Here is an 18312-nt window from a genome sequence, read left to right as displayed (position 1 = left end):
AAAGAGTCAGAAGTGGCGACGTGATCCTGCACATGCTGCTTCCTCCCTCCTGGGGACCCCATTTCCTGATCTATAAAATGGAAATGCCGGACCAGACGATCTCCAAGGCCTCATCTGTGACTTAAATTGAGAAGCACATGATTTTCCTGAAATTTCTGTTATTCCCCATTAGCAGAATTTGCTTTGGCCAAAAGCCTTAGAAGAGGTCCCGGTTAGGAAATTAATTGGAATGAAATTCTATTATAAAGAAATCAAAGGGCATTGAACATTCAAAATACAAATTTATCTCTTAAATAGGAAAACCATTTATCATCAAGGCACGGGAAATCATTGATCAAGCTGCCAACTTTCTGACTGGAATGAACACGCCTTATAGCCCTGAACTTTTACCAGAGGAAAAAATACATATTGGAAAAGATCCAGGCAGCAAATCCTCAGAAGAATTATGTTTTTCTCCTGGCCTTAGCTGGGTTCTTCTGCAACTGGATGAAAAGCTGCCTTCTGTAGCACCAGGGTCAGCCATCATGTGCCTGACCCTGGGGACACAAAACAGACTCATTCACTGGGTTTGAGGTTCTGACATGTCATCCTATTTGGCCTTGTGGGTTTGTTTTTGTTTTTTTTTTTTTGTTCTGCTCCATTCTTTCTCCTCTCCTTCTGGGATGCTCCTTACATGTATTTATTTACCTTCTCACTACATTGCCTGAATCCCTTACATTTTCCTACACATTTTCCACCTTTTCGTCTCTTTGGGTTTTTCTGAAATTTTTTCTTTACTTTTTTTTAAATATTTTTTTGATTGGATAAACACATAATCAGAAATTTTCAAAATGTATCAAGTCAATGTACCTAATGATTAGGACTCAGTTACAGGTAAGACTGGGGAACAGGGTGATTAAAAACATAGGTGTTAGACTGGGGTTGTGGCTTAGTGGTAGAGCACATTGTCTAACATGTGTGAGGCACTGAGTTTGATTCTCAGCACCACATATAAATAAATAAAATAAAGATCTATATATAACTAATATATATATATATATATATATATATATATATATATTTTTTTTTTTTTTTTTTTTAAAGGCAAGGTGTTTCAGCTAGACATTTGGGTGTTCAAATCCTGCCCTAATCACTTAGTAGCTGTGGAGCCTTTAGAAAGTAACAATTTTTCAAGTCTGTTTTTTTTTTTTAGTTGCAGATGGACATAATATCTTTATTTTTATTTATTCATGTTTATGTGGTGCTGAGGATCAAACCCAGTGCCTCACACATGCTAAGCAAGTGCTCTACCACTGAGCTACAACTACAGCCCACAACTCTTCAAATCTTTCCCATGTAAAAACATGAAAGCACCAGTACCCATGATATTCTTGTAAGCATGAAAGCACATAACAGTGCCTGGTACATGTTATGTATTAAGAAAACAACTATTACCATTCTCTTTATCATCATTTTGAGGACAAATACTGTTTAAAAAATATTATTCTTGTTGATAATATCACACTCTCAGGAAGAATCTGGCAGAGCCTGTGCTGCAATCCCCAGGGTCTCTGTATAACATTGCCAAATTGTTCAAAGGCTTGGGCTTGATGAAACATGTTTTTAAGGAGACTATCCACAGACATCTCCCCACATCAGGTCCAGAGAGTGTGGAGGAATGTTCTGGCCAATGAGGACATCCCGTGAACACACAATTCTGCAACCAGCAAAAGTAAACAGAGGTCATGTGGCCAACAGAAAGCCAGATAGCCCAGCAGACCAAAGTTATCAGAGGTCCCTGGGACAACAGATTTCAACAACTCTAGAAATTTCCAGAGAAGAGGGGCCTGACAGGGTGTTTTCTAAACTGTAAATCAGTATTTCATCCTGTTTTCAGTTTTCCAGCCCATAGGATCTCATACTGGAACACAAGTTCAGGGAACCCATGGTACTCTCTTCTTCCTTTTTTCTCCAAACCAAAATCTGGCTACCCAGTGCCATTATCATAATATTATAATAACAAATATGTGACTAAAATCATTAGCTACCCTTAATCCAGTGGTTTTCAACCCTATCAAACCCTGTCATACTCCTTTTTTATATTAAATATTTGGTAGTGTCCCTTTAACTCTTCTGAAATAATATGGAATTTATGGATGATAAAACCTGCCATCATTGTGACCACCAAATACATGTCCACAAACTTCCCAAATGTCCCTTAAGAGAAGGAAATATTCCTGGTTAGGATCCACTAACTGTTAGGAATAGAGCATAACCTATTTATAATAGAAAGCCTTGATATTTACAGTAGTACAGCATTTGACCCTAGAAGAGATCTCAGAAAAAAGTGCAACCCTGTCATTTCAAAATCAATGAGGAAAGGCCCAGAGAGTTTAAGATTCCAGCCCCAGGATGTCTGGCAACTGAACTAGAAGGACAGGTAGATCTCAGCCTATTCCCTTGCTATACGATTCAGAAATGAAGTGGGTTATAAAGTGAGAGTTTTTCCTGGATTCTGTGGAGGCAAATAATAAAAAGCACATATCAAGATAAATTATTTTTGTTTTTTCTCAAAACAAAAATATATAAAATTATTAATAACCATTAACAGCTGAGTGTATATACTAAAGATGCTAAGCAAGATAAAAGAAAGCCTTTCTTTTAATCCACCAATCTTATTGACAAAATGAATGTTAATAATTTACCTATTTAATCTAAACATGCTTATTTCCCACTTATTCAGCCATTTGTAATGGCTAATAAGTGTTCGTACTTATTGAGTTCTTATTCGTATGAGGCACCACTATACTATACACATCATTTCATTTTCTCATTTATTTCTGATCCCATGAAGTAGCTAATTTTACTACCTCTACTTTACAGTGAGCAAAATAAGGTACCAGAGTTTTACAGGGAAAAATGGATTATGATTCAAAGCCATATCTGTCTATGTGATCCAAACTCATTTAGCCACGGTACTCTACTTCCTCTTCTCTAAAAATCTCACACTGGAACTACTTTTTTTTTTTCCCTCAGTACTGGAATTGAATCTAGGGGCACTTTACCACTAAGCTACATCCCCAACCCTTTTATGCTTTTTCTTCTACGACAGAATCTTGTTAAGTTGCCCAGGCTTGCCTCAAACTTGGGATCCTTCTGCCTCAGCCTCCCATGTAGCTGGATTTACATGCTTACACCATTACATCCAGCTGGAACTACTCTTTACATGTGTTAGGAATATTCCAGCAAAGTCTAGAAAAAAAATGAGGCAGGTAAATAAATATTAACTATCTAGTAAGTTAAGGCAGCCAACCCAGGCAATCCTGGTCTACAGAAATCCTGCTTTTGATATGAATTCTTTTTATGGCCTGACACTTAATTCTACTGCAGAACATCCACCTGTCCCTGCCATGGGCAGGGAAGCCCATGCAAAAAGGTCTGACCATCACTGGCAAAGTGAAGACAGACAAATTGATCTGAAATCCTTATTTTTTCCCTTAACATACACCATTTTTTCTTTGTTCATAAAAATTCTCCATGGCAATTCTCTTCCTGCATTTGTGCACATATCTCAAAAATCCTAGACTGAACTCTCTTCTCTGTTCACCACTGGCAGCATTATGAGCTAATTTGAGTACTGGCCATGTCACTTAGTACTGTACAGAGTGCTCTTCAGGATCATCTCAAAGAACCCTGAGGTAAGTACTATTTATTACCTACAATTACAGATGAAAAAGCAGAGTCAAGACTAGATATATAGTTTGTAAGCAGTAAGGCTGACATTCAAATCTGAATGGTACCCAGAGCCATGGACTCATACATATGTGGTATTCAGCATCTTAAAAGGACCCTCCCCATATGAGGACAGAGCAGTCATATCTTTACCTCTTCCCCAGAGAAATGCCACATCGTACTAGTGATAGAAAAATCCCACATGGCCACAGACATCTCTGCCTCGTAGTATGTTTTCATTATTAAAGTTAGGAAGCTTTAATTACCAATGCATTACCCCATTTTCTTTTCCTGTTCATAACAACATGCCGCTAATCCTACCTCTAAGAAACAAAAAGAAACTTTTTTTATATAATTAACGCAATTAAAGCTGTCACTTGGGTTTTGTGTGTGTGGGTGGGTGTGGGTGTGTGGGGGTGTATGTTGTGTGTTGCTGAGGATTGAACCCAAGGCTTCACACTGGGCATGAGGAAAGCACTCTACCACTGAGCTACATCCCCAACCCCTGTCACTAGGAATCTCAACCCAAGTCTCCAGAATGCAACATAAATAAAACCCTTATTTCCATTTCTTCAGTTCCTCACTTGGGTCCCCAGACTTGAGGTGAGTTCTGAAGGAAAAGTAGTTTTTTGATATGAATTCTTTTTCTGGCCTACCTCTTAAATCTACTGCAGAATGCACCAGGCTCCAGGAAAGGACACTGGGACTGGCAAGGCACCTTGGGAGAGAGTAAGAAGGGCCAAAAGGCAAATGGTTTGCTTTTTAGGCAGTCACAAAGTTCCTGCCTATGAAAACACCTTCTGACCCTGCCTGCTGCTCACACCCACTCCCCTGCCCTTACTAGGTTTCTCCTAAAGCTGAACAAAGAAACCAAAGAACAAGGAACAGGAGATAGCTGAAACCAACATTTTAAAGCAACTTTCTGGGGCTGGAGCTGTAGCTCAGTGGTTAAATAGATGCTCAGCATGTGCAAGGCATGTGCATGCGTTCTATTCTTAGCACACACATACATACACACACACACACACACACACACACCCAAAAAAAAACTTAAGCATCCTTTCTCTGCTAACTAGAAAGCCTCAGCAAGATAGAGACCACATTTAATTCAAAACCAGGAATTTCATTCCTTCTCATTTTTTTTTTTTTGTTAAGTAAACTTCTTGAGGGTATTTCTATCTGTTAGATGATACTCAAAGATAACACTATGTAATTCAAGTCCTACTTCCCAGGATAAAGGCTTTACAGCTAATCCACTTAAAGTGTGTTTTCTCCCTACTTCATTTAAAAAGAAAATTTTAGTGTTAAAATTAACATGTGCTCCTTGTTTAAAAAAAAAAATCCAAGCCAGTTCAAACTAAAGATAAAAGTGCAAGTTGAAGCTCTTCTCTGCCACAATGCTCAAGAATAGCCAATGGCAGGAGCACGGCATCCCCATCCTCCCAGACATGTTTGTGCACATAGAAAAACATACTCAAGAAGAATTTAACTCATTCATTCTAAAATTAGGATATCTGACACACAATTCTAGAATGTGCTCTTTGCAGCCAGTATTTCCATAGACACTCCTCCACCTCAGCCCACTGGAGCAGCCTCAGTCTTCAACCGCTGCATAGCTCCTGCTCCTTTTCAGAGTTCCAGAAAAACTATAATGAATTATTTTGTTCTCCTGGCATAACTCTTCCCTGCTTGCTTCATTAATCCATATTTTATTCATCCATAGACTGCATGTATTTCAATAAACCACCATGTTCTGCAGAGTAATATGTGGGTGATGTGTTTGGGGGACATTTCTCATCTTTATTAGCCTGCCTCTCCTCTGCCTGCAAATGGTAACAAACCTCACACAACTCCTCAGCAGAGCTCTCTCTGACCAGACTCGAAGACAGCACCCCAAGCCACCGCTACATCCTTCCCACCCTCGCTTTTTCAACATAGCCCTTCTCACGCTCTAACATGACATTATTTGTTTGTTGATTTATAGACTCTCAACTTCAGTACAAGCTCTTTAGAAGCAGAAACCCTGTCATTTTGTTTACTCCTACCTCCCAGTACTTAGAAAAGTGCATGGTATAAAATAAGTGTTTAAATATATTTACTATTTATTATTAAATAATAAATATTTACTATTTATTATTATAAAGCCTTAATACAATGGATATTAAAATGCATCTCTTCCTGATATTCTTGGGTTTCCTGCTTGGAAATATGTGTGTGTGTGTGTGTGTGTGTGCATGCATGCCTGTGTGTATGTGTGTGTGTGTGTGTTTGTGTGTGTATGTGTGTGATCAGAAGCCAAAAAAAAACAATGCAATTTGAAAACCAGCTCTATAGCTCCAAGAATCAGATCATCAGCGTGGATTCTACTTTATATGTATAGCACTGCTGGAGTTGGATTGCATTCAAAGAAAAGTTCTAGCAGGAAATCAAAGGTGTTTGAGCTACTATCCCAAAATTTCTCTCCCATTGAATGTCTTTCCACTGTTGCTTGTATCAGACAAGTATTAGATATTTGACTTTTTGTCTCTACCATTTTATAAATTCTTTCCCAAGTGTTATGAACTCGTCTTCTTTTATCTGTCAGTTTAATTGTACTGTCAGATCATAAAAATCAATGGACATTAAACAAATATATGATTTTTATCACTAGGTTAAGCTCAATCATCAGCTATTTTTCTTGATGTGCATACACACTGTGCAAAGAGCAAAAGTGTTCAACATAAGCTTACCTGTCATTCCTAAAGATCTTTGGCAGATACCTTCGGGGGAACCACATGGCCAGAGCACACATCAGAACCCAAAGGATTGCAAGCTCATCGAGCATCTGACCCAGGAAACTTAGGGTTGCATGGAAATAGACAGATCCAATTCCTATAGCAAATTATAACAAAAAAAAAAAAAAAAAGGTCACCACAGAAGAACAGACTACAAATTCAATTCACTGCCTAAGAAAGCCCTTCCCTAACTGTTATCAGAATCGCCAGATCTCTTAAGAAACTCACACCACCAACACATGCAGACTTCACTCAAGCCTAGCAAGAGGATTTCAAATACAGCCCAAATACCAGCACATCAGAACAGTAATAATTGCACAGTTAAGTACAATGTTTTCATCCACAGAGCCTTTGTGGGAACAGGCAGTAAATAAAAGTCAACATTGTTTCACTGTTAAGAATTCCCAACCTGCCTAGGAGAGGAAATGGAAATTGCACAAGAATTTCACAAAACAATGAGGGACACAATGTCTAGTTTTTTTGTTTTTGTATTTTGTTTTTCAATTTAAGTGCATTGGAAACCACAGTCTCACCAGAATTCAATTGTTTCACACAACTTTCTTCAGAGAATTGCACTGGCACAACATGAATGGCTAATTCACAAAGAAGTCTCAAACACAGCCAGGAGATAACGACAGCCAGCCTTGTTATCAAGCCTGCATTCGAGACTCCTGACTCTTACTTTTGCTGCCAAGCAAGTGAAAGAGTTTACTAAGACGTCACAGTGGCTTTGGTTTATAAAACACTGTGTTCAAAGGGGACAGGAAAAGTGCAGAATCCCATTTCCTCCCTTTCAGTTCACGTTCCCACATGATCCACTTACCAACTACTACTAGGAGAGTCCATATTAAATAGATGCCACTGTTGAAGCATGTGGCATACTGACGAAACAAGCACATGCAGATGGGCGGTAAAATGAAAAACAAGACGTTGCTGATCTGGAGGAAAAATAAATTGCAAAACAAAAAGATGTTTTTGTGCACAGATTAATTACGAAGCATTCTTACTTGTAATTATCTTTTTAAAGATAAGGTCTATACTAAATAATGATTTTTTTTTTTCGTACCAGAGATTGAACCTAGGGTCACTTAACCTCTGAGCCACATTCCCCAGCCCATTTTTTATTTTGAGACAGGCTCTCACTAAGTTGCTTAAGGCTTCGCTAAATTGCTGAGGCTGGCTTTGAACTTGTAATCCTCCGGCCTTAGCCTTCCAAGTAGCTGGGATTACAGACAGGCATGTGCTACCACATCCAGCTGCTCCCAACAATCTTCTGCCAACAAGACCAGCCCTTTTTCCCAGGCTCACAATACATCAGATCTCTTTCTCCTTAGTCACCCTTTTTCAGCTTTCTCTTCTTAAACATATCTTTAGTAAAGATCAAATTTGTAATTTTCTTCCCAACTTTCAAATGAGATCATTATAGGAGCTGGTGATGTAGCTCAGTGGCAGAGTACCTGCCTAGTATGCATGAGGCCCTGGGTTCAATCCTGGCACTGAAGGGGAAAAAAAAAAAAGATAAACTGAGCATTCCGTTCTTTAATTTAATAGTGTGTCTTATTGGACGCAATATATTCCAAATATTATAGTTTGAATATGCAATCAGTATTAAAATATCATCAGCCAGGCTTAGCAGCACATGTCAACAATCCCAGCTACTCTGGTGGTTGAGGTAGGAGAGAGGATTTCAAGTTTGAGACCATTGGCAATTTAGGGAGACACTGTCTCAAAAAAATTATTTTTAAATTAAAAATAAATAAATATAAATATTATTGATGAGAAGCTTTACATTCTTTTGTTCTCACTAAGGATTCAAACTCTAGTGTACACTTTGCACATACAGCAACCCTCAGTTTGGGCTAGCCTCGCTTCCTGTGATAATGGCCACATGTGGTCACAGTCTGCCATATTGAAAAGCATAACTCTAGAACTTCACCTCTCATTTTTAATTTATTGGTTTTTTGTTTTGTTTTGTTTTTTGGTTTTGGGTGTTTTGGTGTTTTTTTTGTGTTTTTTTTTTGTTTTGTTTTGTTTTGTTTTTTTCCAGGAACTCACAGCCAGCTTTTTTTATTTCAAGAATTTTTAAAATTGAAGCAAAATTCACATACCATAAAAATAACCATTTTAAAGTATACAGTTCAGTGGAACTTAGCACATTCATATTGTCAGCCATTACCTCTACCTAATTCTAAAATGTATTTATTACCCAGAAAGAAATCCTGGGTTGCCACTCTCCATTCCCCTCTCCCAGCACCCCTAGCAACCACTAATCTGCTTTTGTTCTGTGGATTTACTTATTCTAGATATTTCAGATTTATGGAATTACACACTATATGACCTTTTGTGTCTGGATTCTTTCACTTAGCATGATGTTTTTAAGGCCAAAGTCATGAGAGCAGAGCCTCTGGAATAGGATTAGCACTCTTAGAAAAGAGGTGCCCAGGAGTTGCCCACCCCTTCCACCACATGAGGACTGCAGGAAGTCACATCCATGAAGCAGAGAACCCTTTCCAGACAACAAATCTGTTAGTATCCTGATCTTGGACTTCCCAGCCTCCAGGACTGTGAGAAATAAATTTCTGTTGCTATAAATTATCCAGTTTAAGATATTTTGTGATAACAGCAAGAACAGACCCAGGCACTGAGTAATTCTATGTTCAATTGATTACGGAATTACAAAACTATTTCCTCCAGCATGTGGGTTTTGTTTTTGTGTGCGTGGTTCTGTTGTGTTTTGCTTTGTTTTTTACCTTCCCACCAGCAATGCACAAGGGCCTACCTAGCCTTGCCTAACACTTGTTATACTCTGGTTTTTGTTTTTAAACTAAGGCCATCCTGGAAGGTGAGCAGAGGTAGGAATTTTCAGTGATTGAAGCTCATCTAACTGCAGAATGAGGAGGGCCTTGCCTGGGACTCTGCCCACAGAAGTGCATATGGGGGTGAAGACAACAGCTGAGTCAAAATGAGCATTATTGATGGGGATGGAGTAGGAGGGTTCATGGAACAATATTTTAAGAAAAAAGAAGGTTTCAGAGATGGGCAGATGAAGTCTGGGAAGCACAGGCACAAAGGCTTTCAGAAGAAAGGAGTAGTCATCCATGTTGGATGATACAGGAAAGCCATTAGAGGACACCTCAAAGGAACCATGAGGGTGGGCTCCTAGCCTGAGCTGTAGGGGCAGGGCAGGCAGAGGGTGTTCCTGGGGGTGGGGAATCACAATGGTGCACAACTAAGTTAAATGTTTCAGCAAACCCCAGAACTCAGAAGCCAACACCTTCTGTGAGTGACACAGTATTTAGAAAGGAAAGAAAGACAGAGTAGAAGAGAAATAAAACAATCGAAGAGAAATACAAAATCCTTTGTCAGGGCAGGATAGGGTCAGGGCTACTGCCTGTAGTTAAAATCTAGGACTGAGGGGTGGGTGTAGCTCAGTGGTCCAGCAGTTGCCTGGCACAGACAAGGCCCTAGGTTTGATTCCCAACACGGAGACTTTCAGTCTTGGAAATAAGCCAGTTTTAATTTGCCAATAAGGAAGGAAGGAAGAATCAGGACAAAGGTTGACATACTGTATACACAGTACATTTGCTTTCATTGTTGCGATCATAATCTTTAATTTTCAATGGAACCATTTAAAAGAGCAGAGATATTTGTGGGTAAAATGAAGGGACTTCAAAGCCACCCCTTGCTTTAAAAGGGGATACAACTGAGGCCCAGAAAGGCTCCAAGAGTGATCAAGGTCAGAGAGACAATCACCCAAAGCTGGGGCAGCCATCTGGCTCCTCCATTGCATCACCCTGACTTCCACCTTCAACCCACCCATCCACATTCTGAACTCCTAGCCTTCTCTTTTCAATTGATACTTTTTTTTTAACATGGTGTCATTTTTTAAACACCTTTATTTTGTTTATTTTTTATTTATTTTTATATGGTGCTAGGGATCAAACTCAGTGCCTCATGCATGCTAGGCAAGTGCTCTACCACTGAACCACAACCCCAGCCCTCAACGGATATCTTAACATTGCAAATTGCATCATACAATCTGCACATATGACCCATTACATGATTTAAAGCAAGGCTTTCTTTTGCTAAACATAGAAATAGAAGGAAGAAAAGGAGACAAGGGGAGAAAAAGATGGGGACAGAGAGAAAAGGATGGGGGCAAAGAGAAAAAGATGGGAGCAGAGACAAAAAGAGAAAAGAAAACTGGAATTATTATATCATAGGTAACAATATTTCTCCCTTCCTATGCATGAATGAGTTCTCCTTTTGAGAAAAAATATAAAAATAAAAAAATATGTTACAGACCAGAAGTCTCGTTTCTACTCTGCTCCCCAGAGGTAACCAATGTTCTAGATTCATAGTCTTCAAGTCTTTTTTTTTTTTGCATTTACATGAAAATATATATATATATATATATATATATATATACTTATTCTAACATTATCATTCTGCGGCATTATTTTCTCATTCGACAATATGCCTTGCAAACCTTTTCATCTTAGTAAATGCAGATTTAGCTCACTTTTTCCAAGTCCTGCAGATGGCTACAGTTTATTTAGCCATTTTCCAGAGGAAGGAGCACCAACTTGCAGTCCCACCTACAATGTTGGAAAATATATTTTGACTTTAACCCCAGTATATCTTCATTGCTTCAATCTCCTTTGTTTCAAGTAAGGATAGATATCTACTGCCAACTTGTCGCCCAAATGACTCTACCAATTTATATTACCACCAGCAATTCATACATTAATCACTTTTAAATATATGTATATAGTATTCAAGAAGGCATGAAGTCATTTACTATATCTGCAGTATAAGTATAATCTGCAGTATAATTGTTGAAGTATAACACTTCAACAATTTTTTCCCCCGGTACTAGGTATTGAACCCAGTGTCACTCTATCACTGAGTTACATCTCAGGTCCTTTTTATTTTTTATTTTGAGACAGGATCTCACAAAGTTGCTGAGGCTGGCCTAGAACTTGCAATCCTCCTGCCTTAGCCTCCTGAGTAAACTGGAATTAAGGCATGCGCCATCGTCCTCAGCACTTCAACATCATTTTGGGGAGGTAGGTACCGGGGATTGAATTCAGAGGCACTTGACCACTGAGCCACATCCCTAACCCTCTTTTGTATTTTATTTAGAGACAGGGTCTCACTGAGTTGTTTAGTGCCTCATTTTTGCTGAGGCTGGCTTTGAACTCGTGATTCTCCTGCCTCAGCCACCAGAGCCACTGGGATTACAGGCATGCACTTCCTTACCTAGCTTTAACATCATTTTTAAATGCACATATTATAGCTCCATTCAGAGCACTAGTCTAATATATTGAAATCACACCATTGCTTCTGCAAAGCCCATCTACCAAGGCCTGCTGCTGCCACTGTCCCTCTTGAAGACAGCAATGTTTGTAAAGGAAAAGCCCAAATTCAAGAGAGATTCTCCTCAAAACAAAAAGAGGAAGGAACGCTAAATGAAATATAGAAAAGTAAATGAGTCATAGTTAAAAGAGACTCAGTGGCTCCATCTCTACTGAGAAATGAACTTTCCTTCAAAACTCTGCAGGTCACTGAAGCTGTAGAATATTTCGGTCAGGGCACATTTTTAAAGCTTATTACTGGATTATCCTTTGGGGAACTGGTTTGTTTAATGCTTGCAGATTTTTTTTTAATTAAAGGAAAAGCACAACTTCAAAATGTATTAATTATTTCCTTTAAAAATTCCTCATTCTGTGAATTCCAACATAACATGTGCTCCAAAATAATCTCAAGAACACACTGCAATCTCATCCTGAGACATCAAAATGTGCACTTTCCCAGAAAAAGGGTACATACTAGCAAAACCACAGGGTGGAAACTTTCTGAACAGTAGTTTCATAAACAGCTAAGGACTTTTTCCCTGCTTGAGTAAATTGTGCATCGTGATTGTATGTCGATCACTAACTCTCCATTCTACTATCCCACTCCTGCTTCTGGTGTGACCAACTGTCCTAGTTTGCCTGACATTGAAAGGGGTTCCCAGGGCATAGGACTTTCAGTTTTAAAATCAGGAAAATTTCAAACAAAACTCAGGATGAGTTTGGTCACCCAACTCAGAAGGCTTCTTGCAAAAACCTTCTACCCCAGCCCACTAGTGCTAACCCCATGCAGAGTGCTAACAACACCCTCAAAAAACTGCACACATCACTGTTATGTTATGGCCCTCACTACCCAGATGACATTTTCCAGATCTGGTCTCTGTGACAGGCCCATATTAGTGTGCCCATCTAAATGCTAAATAGTATCTAAATGCTTAGATAAACAGACAGGCAGACAGGTTCTACCCTACAGATGGTGGGTCATGGACTTGGGCATGTAAAGAAAGCATATACTTTGTTGAAGATTTTGGGGGACTGAAGGGATAGGTAAGAGATCATGGGCTGATTTTATGCATAAGCCTATATGCTGTGAGACTTTTTCAGCACTAGTTAAGTTCCTGAGTTGCCTGAGTTTCTCCCCAAAAGAGTCTCCAAAGGGCAAGTCCAGTGGTTAAAAGACAGACTCTACCTTTCTCCAAAGTGGTTCATCTATGTGAGTGGGGCCTTAAAGCTCAAAACATAAAAAGAAACTCAATTCAATAAAATGTGTATGTGGAGGGCTGGGCTATGGCTCAGTGATAGAGCACTCGCCTAGCACATGTGAGGCACTGGGTTCGATTCTCAGCACATAAAAATGAAATAAAGATATTGTGTCCACCTACAACTAAAAAATAAATATTAAAAAATATCTGTATGTGGAAAAAAAAACAGTTCAAAGATGAATAAGTAAAATGCTATGAAAGGAAATGATGTGTTCTTGGAAGAGATATTCTTTCTTGGCTGAAGCAAAGGATAATGAAAAGATCTGAGGCAATAGTCAAACACTGTTTGTGGAAGTTACATCAATGGAGTCTCTTTAGTGGGCCATTTAGCAACAATAATCAGTATTTAAAGTGAACGATCTCCTTCACACAACAACTCAACTAAAATTAGGACTTTAAAAAGTGCATCCAGATGCAGATATGAGGATATTCACTGCATGACTCTTCAAAAACCAAAATGAAAACAATAAAACAAACAAACTGCTCTAAATGTTCATTGATATGGGGTTGACTGGTTAAATGACTTATGGCCAATCCATTAAATGGGAAAATATGCAGACGTTGTAAGAGGAAGGCATCTCTATCTGAGTTGATATGGAACCATCCCCAAGACATATTTAGTGCAATAAGCAAGATGTAGAAGGTTTTGGATAGTGTAATCTTGATTGGGTTGAAAAAAAAAAGTTTTGAGTGTTTGAGAATGCACTATACATACATATTTTACATAAACACACAAATACCTGTAGTTCTACATGCCTAAGAAATGTCTGGAAAGATACAGGAGAGAAGGAATTTTTTACTTTAGAGCTCAGTACTCCAGTTTGTTTGTTTGTTTGTTTTTTACCATGTATTGTGTTATTACTTTTATAATAAACAACAATACCAAAAACTATTTTAAACGATTTTTTTTTCACATCATGAGTTTTATCTATGGACAAGATGGTCCCAGTACAGGAGTTTTAAGTTAAAGAATAACTGAATAATAAATATCTATAGTATGACAAAAGGTACTTACAGTGGCATTTATACTTTAAGAGAACTCTCTAGGTAGATAGTCCATATGACCAAGTTCTAACTCCACCTCTTCCATTTTCTTGGCTTCATCAACCTACATAAGTTGTGTATGCCCTAATGTCCTCCTCTATCAAGTGAATATAAAAAGTAGCACCCACTGCCTAGAGTGAGTATAGAGTACATAGCAGAGCTTCAACACATGGCAAATAACTCACAGTAGCCAGTAGTAACTGAACTTGTACAAGTGTCATGATACCCTTAAGACCCATTAAGAAGGTTCTAAATCCCTTTCCCAGTCTTCTCCTGATTTGACATCAATTCCTTTAACTTTTTCTCAAAATTGGTAATGATTAGTTTCTTATAAAATAAATAATTAGACCTGTTTTCTTATTATTAGAATTGAAGGAGATGTTTATCAACAAGTTATTTATCAAACAAAGTGTTTATCACAATATAAGAGTAAGATAAGCTCAGGTGTGTCCTGTGATAGCATCAGAAGATAAGTAGAGCCCTGGGAGCACAGAGGAAGAGAGTTTTTGCTAAATTCTTCAAATCTACATTCAATAGTCAGGTGATCAATTTCTTTTCTGAGAATAGAATATTCTCCACATTGCCAGAGCAAATTTTGTGGTTTATAAATATTCTAAAAAATAAGGTTGCCATGTGTAGTGGCACTTGCCTGCAATCTCAATGACTCAGGAAGCTGAGGCAGGAGGATTGCAAGTTCAAAGCCAGCCTCAGCAACTTAGCAAAACCCTAAGCAACTTCGTGAGACCCTGTCTCAAAATAAAAAATAAAAAGGGCTGAAGATTTGTCTCAGTGGTTAAGTTCCCCAGTACCAAAAATAAAATAAAATAAAGAATAGGTCTATCGTATGTATCTGCTGGCCTAATCAGCCACATACACTGTATTTGAACATCAACGGTTCATTTCTTTAAAAAAAGCCTTCAAGGGCTGGGGTTGTGGCTCAGTGGCAGAGTGCTTGCCTAGCATGTGTGAGGCACTGGGTTTGATTCTCAGCACTATGCTTCAATAAATAAAATAAAGGTCCACTGACAACTAAAAAAACTATTTTAAAAAAAGAAAAAGAAAAAAAGAAAAGCTTTTGACACTCACTACGTAGTAACAGCTCTAACAGGAATAGGTTAAAAGTAAAGACAAGATGTCCTCTCATCCAGTAGTCTTGGGCTGGGTTGTTCAAGGTGGGCTCAGCACACTTATGCATTAACTTTTTTTGGCCTAAATAACCAGGCTTGACACTCTCTGAAGACCTCAGACTCCACAGATAATTACCATGCAGGATGTGTAAAAACCTATTATCCATCTGTCATTTCTTCCTTAATCCTGGTGAAATCCTTAGTATTTCCCAGTATTTTTCACTTAAAATTGGAGACATCAGTTACTACTGGTATTTTTCCTTGTTGAAAATGTCCAGACCTACTCCAGCCCATCCTCTGTGAGCACCTGTATATACCTGATAGCATGTTCCACCCGGTTTTACAATAGGGATAGTGTGGCTTCTTCCACTAACTGCATTTTTTCATGGTATCTCTGAACAACAGAGGGCCTAGTTTTCTTGAGCAACTCACCTGGTCATATAAATAGAAGGGGGCTGGGTACCATGCATGCCTGTAACCCCAGCTACTTGGGAGGCTAAGGCAGGACAACTGCAAGTTTCAGGCCAGTCTGGACAACTTAGGCAGACCTTGTCTCAAAAGAACTTTTTGCTCAGTTCAATCCAAAGAACTGGAAGGAGGAAGAGTTGGTGGTGGAGGAGGAGGAGATGAAGGAGATGGAGGAGGAGGAGGAGAAGATGGAGGAGATGGAGGAAATGGAGAAGATGGAGGAGATGGAGGAGGAGGAGGAAGAGGAAGAAGAGGAGGAGGAGGAGGAGAAGGAGGAAGAAGAGCTGGTGCGGAAGGCTGCCATGAATTTCAGTACTGAAGGGAGAGTCAAGACTTCTGGATTGTGACCCTAGACATACCACAATGTGGGGATGACAGCTCTCTCAAGAGCCTGTTTTTCTGGTCTTAGGAATAAAAAGACACGGACTAGAGAATTGTCCAGGCAATAAGCACCTGACTCCTGCCAAGGACATTTTCTATGGCAAATCCAAGGGGAAAAATCCTAAATAACAACCTCAAATTCACAATGACTCAAATCCACAGTTCCTGTTTTTTGTGTTCGGGCAGTGAAAAGATAAGCCACACAAATGACTGAGCAAAGTCCTACATTTGGTACCAGAATCATGAGCCACAGGGACAGAGAAAAACAGAGGCATTTCCTCTTCCAGAGACAACTTTTCACTCCCACAACGACTGAAATCCCGGGATTCTGCATTGGAGAAGTTTCTGTTTGCCCATATCTAGGGACCCAGGCAAGTCCAGAAAATCCGCATGCTATCATTTCCAAACTTCTCTTTGACACCTAGACTTAAGAACTGGAAAAAGCACAGGCCTGAGGGAGACGAATTTGGAGCTGGCACAAGAGTAGGAATATTAAAGGGAAGAAAAAAGAACTTGTAGTAATTAACCTGATTCTGGACAAAAATAAAATCGACCATGATTGCCATATTCTTGGGGGCGGGACAAATCAGCGTGGTGGGAGAGTCCAGCCCCTAAGACCTGCGGGGGACTTCCCCCTTTCCCAGTGCTCCGAAAGCAGGTATTCAGGGCAAAAACGCACAATGCGACCCAAGTGCGTCACGCCACAGAGATCCCTAGGGGAGGAAGGGAGTTGTCCCAGGGGATTCATCGCCCCCAACTGACCCAAACTGGGAGAATGGACGGACAAGGACTCCAGGCTCCGGGACGTACGGAGACCAAACAAGACAATAGAGCCATCAGAAGGAAACGACAGAAGGAGGAGGAGGAGGAGGATCCCAGATGTCCAGATTAGGGACAGAAGAGGAGTACAGACCAAGAACTGGAAGGAGCGCTCAAAGGAGGGGGCGTGGATCAACTCTGGCCCTGGAACGAGAATGGCTCCTATACACACAGCGAACGTCCAGCTTCCAGGCGCGGCGGCGCACGGGGACAGCCCCCTCCCGCCGGCCCTCCTGCCATCCCCTCTCCCGCGACCCGCACCGTATTGTAGAACTCGGCGATGGCAGGCACGATGGTGTAGTTGTCCTCGCACCAGTCCACCTCCGAGCTACCAGCCTGCAGCTGGTCCCACCAGTGCGGGGCGCCCATGGCCGCTCTGGGGCATTGGAGCAGCCGCTCCTGTAGCCGAGAATAGCCCAGATCTGCTGTCGGAGGCAAACTGCCGCGGCCGCGGCTTTATGCAGTACCCAGCACCTCCGGATGTGGCGCCTCCCCCGCCGGCCTCCAGGCGCTCGGCTCCGCCCGCTGGACTAGACCCTCTCACAGACCCCTCCCCCGGCTCCGCCTCTGGGGAGGAGCCCTCGGGTGCTCGGCGGTCACGCCCACTAGGGGCGGGGTCCACGTGGAAGGAGGGGCCTAGGAGGGGTGAGCAAAGGCAGCGACCTACTTCCTGCAGACACCTGCCGGCACCGGTGCTCACCTCTGGTGGTAAAGGACTTAGTTGTCCGTCCCTTGCGCACCCTGGCTCAGACTCACAGGCGCCCATGTGTTTTGCAAAAGAAAACCAAAGCCCTCCCTGGCAAAAATTAAAATGAGAAACACAGGATGACCCAGACCCCTTTGAACTCTAAGGGAGTTTGGAGCGATTTGGTTTGGTCCTGCGTGAGACTGCAGTGCTACCGCCTAAGAATTGCCCTTGGTGTCCCTGAAACCCTAGCGACTTGCTACAGTCGCTGGGACAGGAAGATCTTCCAAGCTTCAGGAAGGCTTAACGACCGTCCAACGCAGCCTGGGCCGCCCACTCCCCAGTGGAGAACGTCTGCAATTTCCATTTTGTTCCTATCCTTGATCTCTAAGGCTCCAGCGTTAGACTTTGATCCATTTTGTCCCATCCTCGCAGATGTCTGACACCTATAAAAACTTAAATTGAGCAACAAATATACCACTTAATAGTAACTTTAAAATGACAATTTTATTTTTAGAGGCCTATTTTGAGAAAAGTAATAGATGAATGATTAAAGCAATTGAAAATATTTTTAAATTCATTGTAAAAATGGCATAAACTTGGCTGCAAAAGTTACTTCTAAATGTTCAACTGAACAAAACATTACATAACTTATGTGTAATATTTAAGAAGTGCATCCATGAAAGT

The 18312-nt window shown here is 40.4% G+C and overlaps 1 protein-coding gene across 1 annotated transcript in view; it reads right to left on the bottom strand.

Annotated features, from left to right (window-relative positions):
• Window positions 1-17424, bottom strand: part of Acer2 (alkaline ceramidase 2) — a 38872-nt gene extending 21448 nt beyond the window's left edge. Inside the window, exons 1-3 of the mRNA XM_046467387.2 lie at window positions 17202-17424; window positions 7309-7423; window positions 6441-6582 (exon numbers count right to left, since the gene is read on the bottom strand). Coding sequence (XP_046323343.1) covers window positions 6441-6582; window positions 7309-7423; window positions 17202-17309 — 365 coding nt within the window. The 5' untranslated portion in view covers window positions 17310-17424. The remainder of the gene's footprint in view (window positions 1-6440; window positions 6583-7308; window positions 7424-17201) is intronic.
• Between the last annotated feature and the right edge of the window lie 888 nt (window positions 17425-18312).

The sequence above is a fragment of the Marmota monax genome, unplaced genomic scaffold, assembly GCF_021218885.2.
Source record: "Marmota monax isolate L192 unplaced genomic scaffold, Marmota_monax_Labrador192_F-V1.1 WCK01_AAM20220418_F8-fsc00033, whole genome shotgun sequence".
Lineage (NCBI taxonomy): Eukaryota > Metazoa > Chordata > Mammalia > Rodentia > Sciuridae > Marmota > Marmota monax.
The sequence above is the reverse complement of the archived record's forward strand: the minus strand, read 5'-3'. Positions and strand labels throughout refer to the sequence as shown.